Source organism: Branchiostoma belcheri, unplaced genomic scaffold (genome assembly GCF_001625305.1).
Source record: "Branchiostoma belcheri isolate BF01 breed outbred unplaced genomic scaffold, Haploidv18h27 scaffold44, whole genome shotgun sequence".
In the NCBI taxonomy this organism is placed as follows: domain Eukaryota; kingdom Metazoa; phylum Chordata; class Leptocardii; order Amphioxiformes; family Branchiostomatidae; genus Branchiostoma; species Branchiostoma belcheri.
Window position 1 is genome coordinate 1290570 of NW_017804065.1, and position 14648 is coordinate 1305217.

Below are 14648 nucleotides of genomic sequence, written 5' to 3' on the forward strand. Positions count from 1 at the left end.
TTGAAATGGTTGTTTTACGGTTTACTCTAATATAGTTACACAGATGTTCAAACATAGGGCCGCAAGGTATTTGCAATACATTTTTAATGTTTATTTTGCTCTTTTTTCAGTGAACCAATTATAGCAAAGATGTGAGACCTGGTAGACTAAAGGTGAACATGCCAATTATTGTATGATTAAACCATGAAAGGCATTGTAAAATTCATCCTTATGTTACCACAAATACTGTAGTAGGTAAGAAACGTATGCTGCTGCTAGAAGCCTTAGTTCAGCCTTTTTTAACCCCCCAATTGCTGACTCATGCTGTAATCCTTATCAGTACTAGTGAGTGAATCTGTCCCCAGTATATGTAGGTGGGGGTTAAGGAATCTATTGGGACTTGTCAGGATTTAGGCTATGTCAGGAGGCCACATTTTTATCAAAATCTGGAACCTCCTGTTTGAAAATATTTGAAAATAGCTCATGGAAATTTTTTTTTAGAAAAAACATTTCCTTTTATAAATCTTAATTTGAAGTTCCAATAATTATATTTCCCTTTGGAATGTGTATTTCTACATTGAAAGCAATTAAAAAAGTTGATTGAAATTCTACAGAAAAACTGGTGAAAGAAGAATAGAGGCTAAGGCTATGCCAGCGTCCTTCTATCGAGAGATTGAAAAATAGCAGCAGCCAAGATTGCAGCCACTACTCAATACAATAGGCAAGTTATTGTATGTTTATTTATGAATACATACCCATTCAGTGGCAATGTGATGAGAAATTGGGTATTTGCAGAAACCATATAGATTACATATAGGTGACTTGTAGTCGGTAAGTTATGGAGACCTCGACCTCAGTAAGTAACAATGACAGCTCAACTTTGTTTCTTTATGGAACATCACATATACAGGCAATAGAGAGGAGATGAGTGGATTGTTAACACCTTTATGGATTTCAGTACACAGGGTTGTGTTGGTTGTACCTAACATGGAGACAATAGACTTTTTCAAAATTAGTTTCTTCTCAAATTAAGGTTTATGCTTCTGCTTGCTGCAATGTACTGAAAAATGGGTACTGTGTGATGAAATAATGACAATGTTATGTGTTGTTTTATATTTAAAAGATATCTCAATTATATATGATTCAAGATGTATTATTGTAGTTTTACTAATTGCAAGATAATGTACATGCACACCGGAGATGCGCATTAATGATGCATTGTTGATGCCCTACTAGCAGTGTGACTTAAGACTTTGTTGCAAAGTGCTTCATATATTTACTACCAAAAGACTGGATAAGTGACACTTCACAGACCAGTAAGAACCTTGTCCCCTTGTATTGCTCCATTTCAATGTAAGGCCAATAAACAATGCTTCCAAGTCAACAGTGGGGTTTGTGTTGTCAATCAAGGTTAGATATCAAGCTAGAACATTGCAAAATACAAACTCATTCCCACCTGTCGATCGTTGATCAAGATATTTAACTCTGTATGGTACTCAGCTGACCAAGATTTAGTGGCAGTCCCAGCATGGAGGCGCAAACTCCAAGATGGCAATTGAGTAAGACGAGAAACGTCTGTTTGAGGGCGGTGATTAGTACATTGTACTTCACTATTTTTGTGCCTCTTTTGTTTTCTAACAAACTTTAGTAGAAATATACAGTGACATGATGCCTAAAGACAGGCATATACGGGGACACACACCTTCATCTTGGAACTTTTTGCATAGTAATGATTAAACACAACACTATGCAGAAGTTCTAGGGAGTAACCTCTAGCACAGAAAATCCAGGGGATGAAACACCCCTGCCAAAAAAGTCCTAGCAAGAAAACCCTAATGTTATGTACTTCATTTCATAATATACAGACGTAGAATAAACTGGGGAAGCAACGCGCTGGAAAAAGAAACTAAAGCGGCTTGCATTACTTCTTCCTATCCAACTTAGAATGAGCGTCGTATTATGACTTCTGACAGATAGTGTTTTACTTACTACTCCAAAACAGGCCTCTGCTAGGGGATTAACACTTCAGCACCATGGACAGAACACAACCTCGATTTTACTGTGCATATGCGCCACCTAGCGGCCACGCTCTTCCCATACAGTACACTACAGCAGTACAGTACCACGCGCACGTACATGTATTACAAGTTAGCGAAATGGTGGTATTCTAATCATGCGAAAGCCCGGGGGCCTGGAGCGTTTTCTCCACAAATCATGTACAGGTGAATACACAAGCAAATAAAACTGACCCCAATTTTCTTGCCAAACCCATCACTTCGGGCTATATTGTCTGTATAACCTTTCTCAGATCTATATTGTTCACTAGTTAGCCCACAGTGGCACACTCCACTACCCATACGTAGTTCTCCACTAATTCACCTGTGCGTATACTTTGCAGCCTTGAGGAGCCTCATACCGGTAGATATAAGATAGCATTACTCAGTCAGAGCCCGATCACATAAGTCGCATGATCGCAAACTGAGGGAATTCTTGGGATATCCATGCATTCATCCTGCAAAATCCAGCTGTATTGTTACGGGGTAAAGCCGCCTTAGATCCATGTCACTGGATGGCTCTGTCAGCTTATGGCATGAAAATCGTAGGACGACCTACGCCCTATGTGTCGCGCTATAAATCTGCGGGACATGTGAAAGGACGTCATTCACTACTCGTTAACTTCAGCCTGTTGAGCTGCTTTGTCTGTCCATAAGTGTTAATTTTGAATACGCAACAAACCGGAGGGCATCTTGTACAGATCATCCACAGGTGAATAAACAAGCAAATAGTACTGACCCCGTATGTGGAATAGTGGAGTAACCGAGGTATGCAGAGGGGCCAGTTATCTCACTCCCTTACTGATAATTAGTGGCTTTTAAATTTGTAACACTACCATTTTGCGATGTTTTCTTCATCATAAGGGATGATTAGTTTTATGCGTGTGTTCGTGCGCACGTGGGTGGGTGTGAGTGTGTTTGTGTGCGTCTATCACTTTATTTTAGAGGTCGCTTTACTTACAGAAAGACAGTCTTGACCCTTGGCCTTCTGCTAAGACACAGGTGTGAACATTCTCCTAAGACTCAGCAGGTGTCTGTACATGTTCCGTGCGGCGATTCCTGTTGGTGACTCTGCAGCTGGCGCCTCGGTGACGCAGGTAATCATGGGTAATAACAGACTGGCGTTTCCCGCCAATTCTCTCCGTCTCGCACGACCCTCCAGCCTGGCGCCAAAAATTACACGTTTTCCGCGACTGCCATTCACCGGGCCCCCGCAATAATGAGAAACGGTGCCGTGTTGTCCGGCCTTCCATTGCCTGAGTGGGCAGGATACCATCAACAAAATGTTGCACTTTCCTAGATGTCTTGCAATATGTTTTAGAGGACAGAGTTAGTCAGTACGCATCGTCTCTCTCATATTCCCCATCCTTACAGAAGTTTACTTCCATGTATTTACAGCCCCCCGGATATCACTTATTTCCGCCACATAACTACAATGGCTCATAGGCTGTGTGGTAATATTCTTCGCTTGGCAGGTCCGGTCTGTAAACTACACTCCTTTGGTGATCTTTAGTGGGCTAACTCTCTTTTCCGTAACAAGGCAGCTGGAGTTTGTGCAAGACTTCTTACGCGACTATCCCAAGAATGATCGTCACGTACTAGTACGTGACTGGGCCCAGTAACGGAACACGCGGTACAGTTCTCATATATATAAAACATTCAATCCACCGTAACTGATGTCTAGATCTGTGCAACATGTTTTCTGCTCTTCTATTTAATCACTCTAGAAATCATTCTACATCCAAGGATAAAAAGATACGTCGTTCAATGGTGTTGTACAATAGCTATTTGCATCATGAATAAACTATCAACTCGACGATTGACCTTGAGAATACGTGACACTCTCCTTTTAGTCCTTAAAAAAAGCTTGTTAAATTGGTATTCAAACGACATCGATAAGTAACCATCCTGTAGTTAGCGTTGATAAAGCTAGGAGTTTGACAGTGACCATACGTCAAGCTCTTGTCAACTTCGCCAGAACTATCCTCGTGGTTTGTCCGTGCTCTTATACTTTTCATACCAAATTCCATTGATTCGCGTCACTAGTACTGTTTTTCTCGACTCGAGACAATGTCAGATTGCAGAGAGGTGCCGACAAGTTTCCAAGGCCGGGTCAGTGGGGCCAGACTTTCCGGCGTTTTCAGTTTTCCCGCCCTTTGTTCCCTTGTCCAATTTAGCTGCAAAATGGCGCCTGGATGTAGAACTACTGACTGACGTCTTGTCCGAAAGGCTTTGTGTTGTAATCCAAGGTCAAAGGATTGGTCGATTGAAGTACAATCTGTGGCACGGGACAAATCCATGAATGGTCTGTTGCGTTTGTTGTCACGGCTTGGTCTGTTGTTTCCCTTACATGGGGCGGTTCTCATAGCTACAGACACAACAAAACCGTAAACATAAGCACAAAAACACACAAAATCCCATCCACAATTGCAACGTTTTGTTCCTTTCAAATTTCTCGATAGGATACCAGAGTCGAACAAGAATTATGAAAAGATAATAAGAACTACTGGATTTGTTCGTCCCTTATCCAGCTTGTATGTGTCTTCATTTCACGTGCATTGTACAAATTGTATATTGTAACGGATGGATTTTCTTTACATAATTGACGTTAACGTTACAAGTTTTTGCCATTGTTGACAAGTGCTTTAACTGAAGAACATACTTAGTGAAGTATGAATACGTCAGTCGAAATACACCCAGCGTTGTGTATTTGTGAGATAACTTTATTGAGATAACCGTAGCTTACAGAGACTTTCGAAAGCTTCTATCTCTATCATCTATAGATACACAGAAGTAAATACAACAACTGATACAATAATTCTAACATAGGTATGTGTAAGATGTATGGGTAAATCAGTAAATGAGGTTTAACTACCTTTTACAGCACGGTTTCTAAACATTCTCTAATGTATTTACCTGTTCCACAAAAGTGAAGTAAGTAGAATGACAATTGGCCGCTTGGCGCCGGGCGGTGCCGTGTCTAAGTAAGAGCACATCAGAACAGTTGTCACAGTTTGAGTCTGTCAGCCGCAGACATCAGACAGATCTGCGGTAATGACAGGGCGCTGTACGGCCAGGGGCAGGACGGTAATCGGTTAGCACGTAACAACTAGACCTTAGCAAGCTCTACCAGCCGGGCTTTTTTCGGGGCTTGGGGCTTTGAGTATGCGCTTTTCCGTACGCGCCTACATGTTTCTTAGTGGTACAGTATTACTTATGAGCTGCGTATAAAGACCGCAGGCTTTGTAGTTTGTACGCTGTAAGTGGTCGCTAGAGGTCGCGGTTATGTTACGTTATCTCTGCCATGTGCCAAGTTGGGTTGGTTGGTTAGTTGGTTGGTTGGTTGGTTGGTTGGTTGGTTGGTTGGTTGGTTGGTTGGTTGGTTGGTTGGTTGGTTGGTTGGTTGGTTGGTTGGTTGGTTGGTACCTATTGACCTATTGAGATGTAGACCATACTACTATACTGACGTCACGAGGTCTCTTGTCCATATGAAAAAGATAAGTCTGTATCACTGCAAGTGTACCTATTCCCCTAGTTTTGGTCCCTCTAGCAGGGTAGTGATGTACAGTCTCCCACCCTAAGCCAAGTCTGTGTGGCTCAGGCCTGGTGTGGCTAGCACGAGCACAAGGCTCCAGCCGTACGTGCGTCTCCTACTGATAAGGACCCAATAAAGTATGGTAGCGTCGATCCTGACAGACACACCCGATAAGACAAGAGTACAAATTATAGCCTCCCGATAAGAGGGCTTTTAGTGCACGATTAGTTGTGTACTTAACTCCCTTAGATGAGCGCTTCGTGCCTTCAGAAGATGATGATAACGCCATTACTGTAGACTACGTGATTTGTAAAAGTTCCGCTTGAAGATAAGATGGTTAGTATCGAACGATAGCGGCGGCGGTGGCTGGTTTCAGCGATTGCAGTGGACAAGACGTCTACTCAAGTCAACAATAGAGTTAATTACATTTATATATTGATCTATAAAAGTCTAAGCCTAGGGAAAATGTTTACCGACCGTCCCTAGCCTTTGTGTCGACCGCCGGGCAAGGCTGGCCTCCTTACCAGACCCCACGCCTGGGCTTTTTTGGGAGCCATTATGATGTGGGTATTTCTCGTTGAGCCTGCTAAGGAGGCTACAGCAAGGGCGTAAAATTTTCAATTTGGCTTTTGCATTTCAAACCCTCCAAACACTATTTCACGTGCTTTCAGAAGCAAGTATCTATTGAGTAAATTGGGTAAAATATCTGCCCCTTCCCGATAAGCAACCGACGGGACGGGACAGGTCCTGGAGATAGCCCTGGTCATTTCAGTTCTACATTATGAAATTGCATTTGTTTGATCACTTGACACTTCAGCCAATCTCTTTTCAATCTATAAGAAAAAGAAGACTATCTAACTACAGACCCTATATTTGTCACCACTGAAATTAGAAACACGACATTTTCCAAGTCCGTTATAAGTGCGTTATAAGACTCGGCAGAAGTAGGCTGATCCCTCGCGTGAATTATTAACCACTACGTCTCGGTTTGGCATCGAGTGCTGGAGTCTAAACACGCCGTTCCTTTTGTCGTGGGCATAATCTCTTAAGTTTCCAACCGGACGTTTTGACCTAATGGACGTAGCCTTAACATGAGGAGGGTATTAATCTTGTTACGAAAAGTGTAATTAGCCACCCGTGATGTACACGAATGTAGTACCTCTTACCACGGGAATCCCAAGTCTCTCCGGTACTTTTAAGTTAAAAGCTGCTGGGAGGCCCAAACCTATACCACGTCTTCACGAGGCTAATACTTATCTATAACCCGAAATCATGACGCTGGCGTGTCCAGAACAGAAGATATCAAATGTTCTGCAATAAAATAGAAATAACCAGAGGTCGATAATATATGTACTCCTTTTTTTTAATTTTGCTAACACATATAATGTACACTCTGGCATACCAAATATCATTGCGATCTTGTAGACTTCTCGAGTTATGCCCTTCACAGGCACACACACAGAGAGACAGACAGGCACACGCACAAATGCATGGACCCGAAAATATAACCATGTTAGCGAACTACGGTAGTTAGAGCAAAAAGGTAGCAAGAGAGAAAGAAAAATATTACTTCAGAAAGAAGCAATAGAGTAAAGAAAGGAGAAGGGAAGAGAAATAGACAAAGAACGACAAAATGAAAAGTTATGCGGCTTCCCCTCTCAAATCGCCTAGATGTGGGTGTAGTTTACTTTAGTCCCTGATGCCGACTTGCATAGTGTCATTAGTCATGTTGATCGGATAAACAGCGGCGCGGTGCGTGCACGGAGCTCGGCAGTACACAAAAGGCCGGTCACGCCGGACACACCTGCACCGACAGGACAGGGAACACTGGAGCTACCTGACGGGCAGGACAGGCCTGCACGCACACGCCGGCAGCGGAGGGAATACAGAATCCGACAGGTGAGCACCCAAGGAGGACATGTACACGGTTATGTACACGTGCCTGTCCTCCTTGGGTGCTGGCAATGGTTGTCTTATCTTGAGAACATGTCCAGACATTGAGGTGTCCAGTGTAAGTTGTAATCTTCGGACACGAATAACCAGCCATCATCGCCATCACATAACAGTTATATATGTGAAGTAAACATTTGAGTGGCTGAATCGATAATTTCGGGTTGGGTAACAGTTTAAAATTTTTCATAAAATGTTTTTGTATAACAATATTTGTATCCTGCTATAATGCGGTACAGTTTTATTTACTGTGTCACGCCCTTCTCCAAACGTGAACCGTGTATACACAGGAATAAATAGTGGCTGTAACATTTTCCTTGTTACCAACTCCATAAGACTTCGCTATGACCAGATAAAGATCTGTGTGACGTGTGTTAGCTCTGAGGAAGGAACAGGTGTCACAGGACAGGACTATACTTAACATATCAGTTACTCCATCTCCCCTTCATCAAGGACCGACGTTATCTTTTATCACGGGCCTTTCCATGCCATCGTCGCCTTGGGAATATGTGAGTCTTGTTGTTGTCCATCCGATGCGTATGGTGTATGGTTTGCAGGTGAACGTCGTGAATACAAGGATAACGTTGTCGCAGGTGATACAGGTGTAGCGTTGTCGCAGGTGTAACAGGTGATACAGGTGTAATGTTGTCGCAGGTGTACTGGACCGTCAGGTCGACTGTTCTCCACTAAAGACGGCCTGACGAAAGGCATCCGGCGCCGTTCCGCCCGAAGGACGGACATTACAGAGATGAAAGCCTTTGGGAAAATGAAATTAGGAAGTGGAAAATGATTCTTGATCCAGAAATCTGTACGTACCCACAGGCAAGGATTATGCCATTTTTGCGGCTCGGTTCTGTGGATCTGATTGGACTGAGAGCGCACGTTGTTCGGTTGTGTTTCCTGTGCCCTAATCCCCGCGTAAAGCCGCGGAATCAAATTTTCCTGCAGGTAGACCAAACGTGCTCCCGAGGCTGCCGCGGTAGCAACAGGCGCGATACAAACCTGTAAGAAAGGGGGAGGGGGCAGCGTCATTTTTTTAGTCCAGCTTTTGCACTCGGGTTTTACATCAGTCTAACCGCACAGTCAATCACAGTCCCTTCACATGAAATTCCGGAGAAGTTAGATGAGAAGAAACGTACATAGAAAACGCAGCGGTTGCTGTTGCTTTTATTCGTATGTCTCCGTGTAAAAACATGGATGTTTATGCGACAAAATGATTACAAAAAGTTTTTTTTAGATCTAACCATTTTTCTTGGGCTGTGACATGTGCCAGTTAATAAGGCAATCGTGCAGCGTAAAATCAACGTGCGGTCGTTATACACCAAAACGAACACACTGATTTTTCGTACATCTAGTTAACGATAGCAAACCTTACCCTGACTGTAATACCATCGCAATCAATCGTCGCTGTTTACGTTTAGTATGAGAGGGTAACAACCGGAAGAAAACACCATTATCTGCAGTACTCAGTTTAAACGGTAGACGACGCTATTCGCTGGATCAGCCATGGGTAGCCAGCTTGCACCTGTCGTTCGCTAGCCTATTGACTAAAATTGTGATGAGACCAATCTAGAGATATATGCTTGACATATTAGAGAGAGGAGAAAGCTACATTGTTAAGGACTGTGTGTGTCCATGTAGAATTTTATTTCCTGTCAAATGTAGTAGATATTGTCAATTTCTATCGGTGCCTTCTCCGCAGAAGAGTCTTCTGACTTGACTTCAAACACAGTTTGCTTCATCTGAAATATCAGACCATGACGTAACGGCATTACATATTTGAAAAGGTCATCTGTAAGCTGAGGGAATTCCCTCGTAGAAACAATGCCGTCCCCTGGGATGTGTTCAGGACTGTACTGTCCCCAGTAGACCCTCTAACCCCCAGGACGTCCTGCTGTGAGCAACGTGCCAGCATTAATCATGATTAATGCGACAGGCTGTCCATAGAGCGCCGCTGTGGACACAAATAATCCTGCAGCAAAGAACAAAGTCGTCACATGCGCGCGCGCACACGCACACACACACGCGCATGCACATACATTTATACACACACCACAGCAGGAGAGCAAAGATACAAACAGAAACATACAAACACACGCACAAACACAAATAGAAATACATACGCGCACGCAAACGGAAACAAACATACAAGTATTACAACTTCAGTACCGTTGAACACTCACACACACACATAAACGCGCACGCGCACAAACAATCACTCACACACAAACACACACGCCATGATGAACATTCAGACAGGATCAGACAAAATATTAAATCACTCTGTACCGTCGGCAATGTCAAACGGAATCTGTGCACGTCTCCACACTTGTATACCTTCCCTCGAGAAGGGCAAGGCGAGTTAAAAAGCGCAGCGGCAGATTCTCCCCGGCGAATAGAACCCCACAATGCAGCAAACCACCGCTATTGTTGAGGTGCGTTCGCGGACAAAAAAGGAACAATGATTTCGCATCGGTCGAATTTTCGCTTTCTTTTTTCAAATTAAAGGATGCGGAGAACTCGTGGGGTTTCACCATCCGCTCCCGCTGTTATCATTGGACAGCAGCAAAGGGGCAGTCCATTATCACCAAAGGGGTGTGAGCATTACCTATTCGTCTTGACTGTAGCCATTCTTTCTCTATATCTTACGGTATTGATCAAAAGTCTACGCTTATGCAAAAAAACTAGAGCACACGAGCTGAGTTTGTGATGAAAGACACACTACGTTCGAGGACATAGGTGACAGATTTCAGCGTTATTGTCTTTGTAGAGGCGTTCCACCTGCACGAGCTTTGGTCCGCCCCTAGACAAAGTAATTCGCGGTCACGCTTTGGTAGAGAATACTTCATCAAAACGGCTTGCAGGGCATCAAGGCCCATTGGACTACTACGTATTGACTTCAGGACGCAGTCGGATAATTTGAGTGAAACGCCAGCGCAGCGCCAGCAGGAATTAACTGGCTCCCACTTTTCCAAATTGGCTTTCGACTTTTTGTGGTGCTGCCGCTTTGGGGCTGTTCAGACGGCGGGCTAGCTGGTTTCTCCGTGTTTGGGCTTGTCTGAGGCAAACCGTTCGGACGGGGGATCACCTCTGTCGTACGTAAACTCAGATCTTTGCCGGTGATACGGTGTATTTGTGTACTCAAGGGCGATAACATCGGCAAATTTAGGGGCGGTTTATTTTGCAATTTGTTGACAGATTGATGGATGGGTGACAGGCAGTATAATTTACCCTTCATTGATTTGACAGACGGAGTGGAGTGATCCCGGAGGCGGGCGAGTCCCCTCACTGCCGTTTGAATAGGAGGCGCTTGTTTGCACTTCTCCGCCGGGCTAGTCTGTGTGTGTGAGGAGAGAGGCTGGAGTCGCGCGACGAACGGCACACCGTGCACACGCACACAGGCACCGACCACTGGGATAGATAAAGCGTGCGCGCTGGTTCGGGACTTGCTCGCTGGCGTGGTATGTGGATTACCGAGCGGTGAGGAGATACGGGAAAGCTTGCGTCCGTTTCTGAGCGTGTGTAGTTGGCGGGGTGGCCGAACAGCCGACCCGTGAGGGCGAGGAACACCACCGGGACTTACGGACCTGTGGGGCCGAGCGGCCGGCGGACGGGACGAGACGTTACCCTCTATCTCACCACGATGATTCTCCGGCTAGTTTCGACACCGATGATGGATTTCTTGCTGTTGTTCTTGCTAGTTGTGGGACAGGCCGCACTCGGCAGAAGTTGCCCTAAACAATGTTCGTGCCCAGGGAACAGTCTGGACTGTGGAAACAGAGGACTGAGAGCGGTGCCCAAAGGAATCCCGCGGAACACAGAGAGAATGTAAGTTGATCTCTTCTCTACACTATCGGACCATGTTGCTACAGATGAACACGCTTCGTTTTGAACTGAAGGTGTATAGAAAAATCCTTTGAAAGCTGTGTTTGATATCACAGGCCTTGTTTTGTAGCCGTCGGCTGCAGCAAACCTCGTGTTTTCTGGATTTAGTTAAAACGCCTCGGGGGACCCAGGCCCCTTACACCGATGGCCCTACATAGAGATAACGTAACGTTGAAAAGAGTTGGTCGGCGGAATGAATGCGGTTCTGCCGACGGCTAGAACATGTTACATCGCTTGACTTAATAGGTCACCGTGAAGCGAAGCGCACCAAATACGAATGTCATTGCATGTGACAGTTAGCATTGCCGCCATTTTAATCCAGCAAACGCGTTTTGCCGTTCTTCTGTCTTTTTCAGAGACTTTGAAGGGAACAACATTACCAGGATTGACAAGAACGACTTTGCAGGGCTGAGAAACCTGAGAATTCTGTAAGGGCGTTTCTTATCTTCCTTCTATTGTCCCTAAGTAGTCGGCAGACGACACTGTAACTGTTGGTGCGTCTCGCTGGAGAAGACTTTTTATTGTCTCCCGAAAACTCGGGCTAGTTCGCGTCTCGTCCCTTTTCTGTGAAAATAACGTTTTGTCTAGGTGTAAACAAAGAACTTGGTGAAAAACACTTCAGCAGCCTCATTCTAATGCTGACGATTGTTAGTCCTGAACGGTTTTCTTTTCTATTCTCTTGGAGTCTAGCAAATGACACTCTGTCCAATATTGACATTACACGAACTTGTTACTTTGTGATGCTCAGACCGCCCGCCTGCGCCCCGATTGAGTGAAAATGACGTGCTAATCCCGCCTATTCTCTCCGATCGCACCTTCGCCACAAGTTGATAAATCTTTGTTTTCTTCCTTACACAGCCAACTGCTGAATAACCAGATCTCGACGATCGAAAAGGGCGCCTTTCAGGACCTGGTGTCGCTGGAGCGCCTGTAAGTACGGAGCTAGCCCACCACACACAGACGCACTCCAAATTGTACAAACAAACCCGCCAGCCTCTCCGAGCATTCCCCACATTTTATTTGCTCTCCCTCCGTCCGGGGGCCGAACCAGAATAGAAGCTCTGGAAATGTGGGGGAGGCGGAAGAGAAAAGGTAGAACTGGCACGTTCTCCGCCCAGGCTGAAGTTTGTAAGGGCTGGGGAGGGAAGACAGGTCCCTCTGGGTCAGGGTTACTGCCAGGAGCGCTTTCAACAAAGTCTCACCATTAATAACGATAAGTTTATTTGAAGTTCTTCCCGAAATGCTAATTACAAGTATTATGTGAAAAGGGTGGACAAACACATGTGACTTGCCTTTCTGAAACTCTTGAAGACAAAAAATGTCATAAAGATAATCTCCAAGCACTTGGTCATGTTTCAGATTTCTGAGCCCTGAATTTGCTGAAAAAACTTTTACAGGGTTGACCACCTATCATTACCATTGGGGGCATTTCACCATTGCAGAGTTTACAGAATCATCTACTCGTGGTCCTGTACACCCCTATAACTTGACAATGGTGTCGTCCAAGTCATATCAGTTGACCTCCTTGCTCCTTGGCAAACGGACTTGACTCAGAGCTTTGTAAACTAACCAGCAAACCTGTTCACCAAGGATCGATTAAAGACACCGCAAGTCACCGCGGGGTTTGATCCCCACCACGTCCTGGGATGCCGGAGTGCTAGAAGTGCCCGGTGCCTGGCTACTTGACATGCCAGCCAACTTATTCACTGTTGGCTTATACGGTGATGTCATCATGACATCATGGTAAAGGTGATGATGACACTTTGCACCATTCTGATCCCCTGTGAATTGGGTGTGGAATTTACACAGCTTTGTGTCAGACATGACTGTATCCAGGTTAAGTACATGATGTCACACTTAATCTCCAAGCAGACCTTTGCGTGGCAAAGTCGTAGCTGCCGACCAATGGACCTAAACTTGGCTCGCAGTTTGCAATTTTACCACGGGAAGATCTGCTTGGAGATTAATCACTGTACCTTTACCGAATGGAAATAAAAAGTGAATCAAGTAAACCCAGCCAACATACCATTTTATTTCTATTTCTTTTATTGTAGTAAGTGTACTTTGGAGGAAGTTCGGTAGAAAAAATCATACTACATTTTTATACATGTAGCCATATTCAATCCCTTGGTTATGAAGCTTTTATGAACTGTATAGGAGTCAATGATTCTCTTTCCAGTTTCTGCACCGAGAGAAGTTCAAATGAGGTCACGGAAAACTAACCTTTGGGATTTCTTCTTCTTCTTTTCAACAGACGGTTAAACGGAAATGTTCTGAAGAGTCTTCCAGACCTCCTCTTCTCTAACATGCCAAGGATCTACCGACTGTGAGTACCAACTCATGTACTAGTCTAACCACCCCCTCACTATAGAAATCTCATTAATGACTTTCTGGTAGGGGGGTGCTGTGGGCAGGGTGATATAGACCTGTTAGAGGGCTCTTAGATGGCATTCCACACATTTTGAATTAACGAAAAAGTTATACATCAATATTACAATAGTGCCTCAGATTTTGGGTTGCAATCTCACCTGAGATGCCATTGACACCATCATTGCCCTCTGGTGGACATCAAAGGCATACAGTTACACTTTTTGTCTGAGGTATCAAGACATAAGTAGAAGGCAGGCAGTCTGTGAAATGGTAGCTTAGTAGTCCTAAATGCGCAGTGTGTTATAGAGTACTGTTGGGCCGTGTGGATAGTCTGGAAAGTGTGGATGAACAAGCTTTTCCATCGTAAAGCACTTGTCCTAAATGGACCTTTTAGTGGCCTGCATCAGAGACCACTCCATTAAGTATGCTTTTGCCCGAGAAAAGTTTTGTCGCAGCCTATTCACAGAGAGGAGGACTGTCTCATTAGTGCTTCAAGTGCAAGAAGTGCCCCTTTTAGGGCTGGGAGGAGTTGAAGGCATTAACCTTACTTAGGATTGCCAGATGGTTTCAGGTATGCAAATCCCCTGGCGCTGGGATTACCCAATCCACTAATACTCACATGTATTTACCACAGTCTCTATCTCTGGTAAAACACATAGAAAGCCCAAAACAAGTTTGCTTTACTGTCTAATGACAGCGAGACGGGTCATAGAATTATAGGTGATAACCCCGTGGGCCTCCGAAGGACGACAATGGTACATTCCTGATGTGGGATTTTGGGTGATAGCATTCTGTTTGCAGGGGTGTCAGACCTTGGAAAGCCATTCTGTATCAACAAAGCCTTTCCTGGTGATGTATATTTGTATGCAATGTTG

At 44.5% G+C, this 14648-nt stretch overlaps 1 protein-coding gene across 1 annotated transcript in view; it reads left to right on the plus strand.

The window, feature by feature from the left end:
- Positions 1-10373: 10373 nt before the first annotated feature.
- LOC109478478 (slit homolog 2 protein-like) overlaps positions 10374-14648 on the plus strand; it is a 76998-nt gene continuing 72723 nt past the window's right edge. Inside the window, 4 exon segments of the mRNA XM_019780015.1 lie at positions 10374-11346; positions 11760-11831; positions 12262-12333; positions 13658-13729. Of these exon segments, the coding sequence (XP_019635574.1) occupies positions 11162-11346; positions 11760-11831; positions 12262-12333; positions 13658-13729 (401 nt within the window). The 5' untranslated portion in view covers positions 10374-11161.